Source organism: Otolemur garnettii, unplaced genomic scaffold (genome assembly GCF_000181295.1).
Source record: "Otolemur garnettii isolate 467f Iridium unplaced genomic scaffold, OtoGar3 scaffold00110, whole genome shotgun sequence".
NCBI classification, from domain to species: Eukaryota; Metazoa; Chordata; class Mammalia; order Primates; family Galagidae; genus Otolemur; species Otolemur garnettii.
Genome location: NW_003852505.1, coordinates 1717351 through 1720290, shown reverse-complemented (window position 1 = coordinate 1720290; position 2940 = coordinate 1717351). Strand labels below are relative to the sequence as shown.

The following is a 2940-nucleotide window of genomic DNA, read 5'->3' as shown; positions in this document are numbered from 1 at the left end:
CATGGCACTCTACCCAGGGGGATAGCTTGAGGCTCCGTCTCAAAAAAAAAAAAAAAAAAAAAGGTTAGTTACTTTACAAAATTACTGCTTATAAAAGCGAAAAGTTAAAAAATATACAAACAGATCTAGATAGATGTGAAGTAATATGAGTAAACATTTTCTAATGTTTCTCTTTTTTTAACTTAGATTAGTATGTAGATAATTCCCACAAAGGATACGCGAACATCCAAATGCTTGACAGTATGACCATCATAAAATCAACTGTTTTTTATCCTGTAGTCACAGTGACATAGAATTAATATACAGTTCAAATAAAAATTTCTTACTTTAGACCATGAAAGATCAAGGAGATCAGCAGTATGTCCTTTATATTTGCAAAATGGTCGTTGCCGAAAGGGTGCATTCTTATCATCAGGGTCTTCATCAGTTCCACTGCATACCTATTTAGATATAAAGACAAACTTTAAAACTGTGATTTAAAACTAGCAAAACAAGCTTCATATTCTTTCCATCCCATCTGTTATCTCAACATTTTTTATGATGCCTGACTGAAATTTTGAGACATCAAATGCAAGCTCCCCTACACACTGATCTAAAACTTTTAATCACCTTGCCCTAATAAACCAGGAATCCCTGAAGACATTATGCTATCACAACCCTTTCCCTCTCTAACAGACCTCCCACTTTGTCTTTTTCTGAGCGTCTGTTCCTTTAGGAGAGGTGAGGCAAGCACCAGGAGGTGATTCCTGATTAGCCCAATCTAATGAATTAGCTGATTCCCCTTCCCAGTGATAATCAACTTATTTTTTTATTTTTTATTTTTGAGACAGAGCCTCAAGCTGCCGCCCTGGGTACAGTGCCATGGCATCACAGCTCACAGCAACCTCCATCTCCTGGGCTTAAGTGATTCTCTTGCTTCAGCCTCCCAGCAAGTAGCTGGGACTACAGGCACCCGCCACAATGCTTGGGTATTTTTTGGTTGTAGTTGTCATTGTTGTTTCGGCAAGCCCGGGCTGGATTCAAACCTGCCAACTCTGGTGTATGTGGCTGGTGCCTTAGCTGCTTGAGCTACTGACACCAAGACAGATAATCAGTTTAGACATAGTCATATGCTACAGTTTTCATCAATTAGACATGAGGGAATGTTTATGGGACAGTGGGAATAAGGGGAGATTTCTAGATAGATTTCCTCATTCTTAAAAGGGAGAATACTAGGCTGGGTATGGCAACTCATGCCTATAATCCCAGTACTTTGGGAGGCCAAGGTGGGAGGATCTCTTGAGGCCAGGTGTTCAAGACTGGCCTGAGTTAGTGAGACCTCATCTCTACAAAAAATAGAAAAATAAATTAGCTGGCACTGAAGCATGTGTCTGCAGTTCCAGCTATTTGGGAGGCTGAGGCAGGAGGACTGCTTGAGCCCAGGAGTTGGGAAATGTAGTAAACTGTAATCTTGTTACTGTATTCCAACCATGGTGACAGAGACCTTGTCTCAGAAACAAACAAAACCCGCCCATAATACAAAACAAAAGAAACAACAACAAAACAAAAAAGGGGGCATACTAAAGGGACCCTCCCTATTCCTGTTTCTGAATACTGTCTGCATGTGACATCTAAGACTATAGCAGTCATCTTAGGACCACAGGGAACAAACTCAAAAGAACAAAGCAAAGAGTACAAAGTAGGAAGATGGTAGGATTTTGTGCCCCTAATGATACTTATCAAGATGCTGAATTAACCAACCCTGGAACTGTCTTACCTACAGAGTTGCTTCCTCATTGTTTAAGCCACTTTCATATGGGTTTCTGTTATTTGAAGTCAAAAGCATCCTGACAGAGGTAGGTAGAAAATAATGCCATACATCTCTGTTGTGCATTTAGTTATAACACGCTTTTGTATTCATTATCCGAATGAATCCTAACAACTCTTTGAGGGAGGTATTAACATTATGAAGATGAAGACATTAGGGAAAAAACTGAGGCTCAAAGAGGTTAAAATAATATATAAAAGGTCATACAGCTACCTGTGAACAGCAGAACCAAAGCAAGAATGTAAGTCATCTAACTGTAAGTCCAAAGTTTGTCCCTGAAATGTTTTAGGTTATGTAGCATGAGCAAAAACAATGTTAGCTAAGCCTAGGATATTTAGGGAAGGGTAGGTAGGATGACGAGGACAGAGAATAAAAGTATATGGGATATAGTAGGGGATGAGGGCAGAAAGGTACTGTAAGATCACATTATAAAGGGCCTTGAATTTGTGGGTTAAAAGTTCAGAAATTCTAAGGCAATGGAAAGCCAACACAGGTTTCTGAAAAGGAAAAAAAAAATAACATGATCTGACTAGTGCTTTAGAAAGAGAACTTTGGGCAGTAATGTAAAAGATGGTTTTGCAGAGAGGAAGTAGAGGTAGGAATATCAGTCAGTAAGTTTCAGTAAGACCGATGAGAGCTTGAATTGGAACAGTACCCGGGGGAATAGATAAAAACTACCACCATTATTTGTATAGAACTTTACAGTTTACAAAAAAACATCTTCACATCAGTCATTTAGACAGACCAACAACAAGGACACCTGTATCTTTTTCCACACACTCCTAATCCTAGATGACTACTACTTCCCCTAATTTTGCTACCAGACTAGCAAGTGCTGCTGGGAGACATAAAACTGAACAGGATTGCCTCATGACATAAAAGTCAATGTTTTGTTTAATAATCATTTGCTTTTCATTAACTCCTTAGCACATTTTCCCTAGCAGGGACTTAAGACCTTTTCTCCTTAAACACACATTTTCTTCTCCCTATACTCTTTGTCCAAAATGTTCAAATAAATTATATCATAAAATAGTACATGATTAATGTAGAAAATTCATAAAATACAGAAAACTAAAATTAGGGTGGCACCTATGGCTCAAAGGAGTAAGGTGCCAGCCCCATATGCTAGAGGT

At 38.7% G+C, this 2940-nt stretch overlaps 1 protein-coding gene across 2 annotated transcripts in view; it reads right to left on the bottom strand.

The window, feature by feature from the left end:
* The window catches only part of WDR44 (WD repeat domain 44), an 89254-nt gene that overhangs the window by 15984 nt on the left and 70330 nt on the right, over nucleotides 1-2940 (bottom strand). For both annotated transcript variants that reach the window (XM_003796987.3, XM_003796986.2), the window contains exon 13: nucleotides 327-440. In XM_003796987.3, the coding sequence (XP_003797035.1) occupies nucleotides 327-440 (114 nt within the window). The remainder of the gene's footprint in view (nucleotides 1-326; nucleotides 441-2940) is intronic.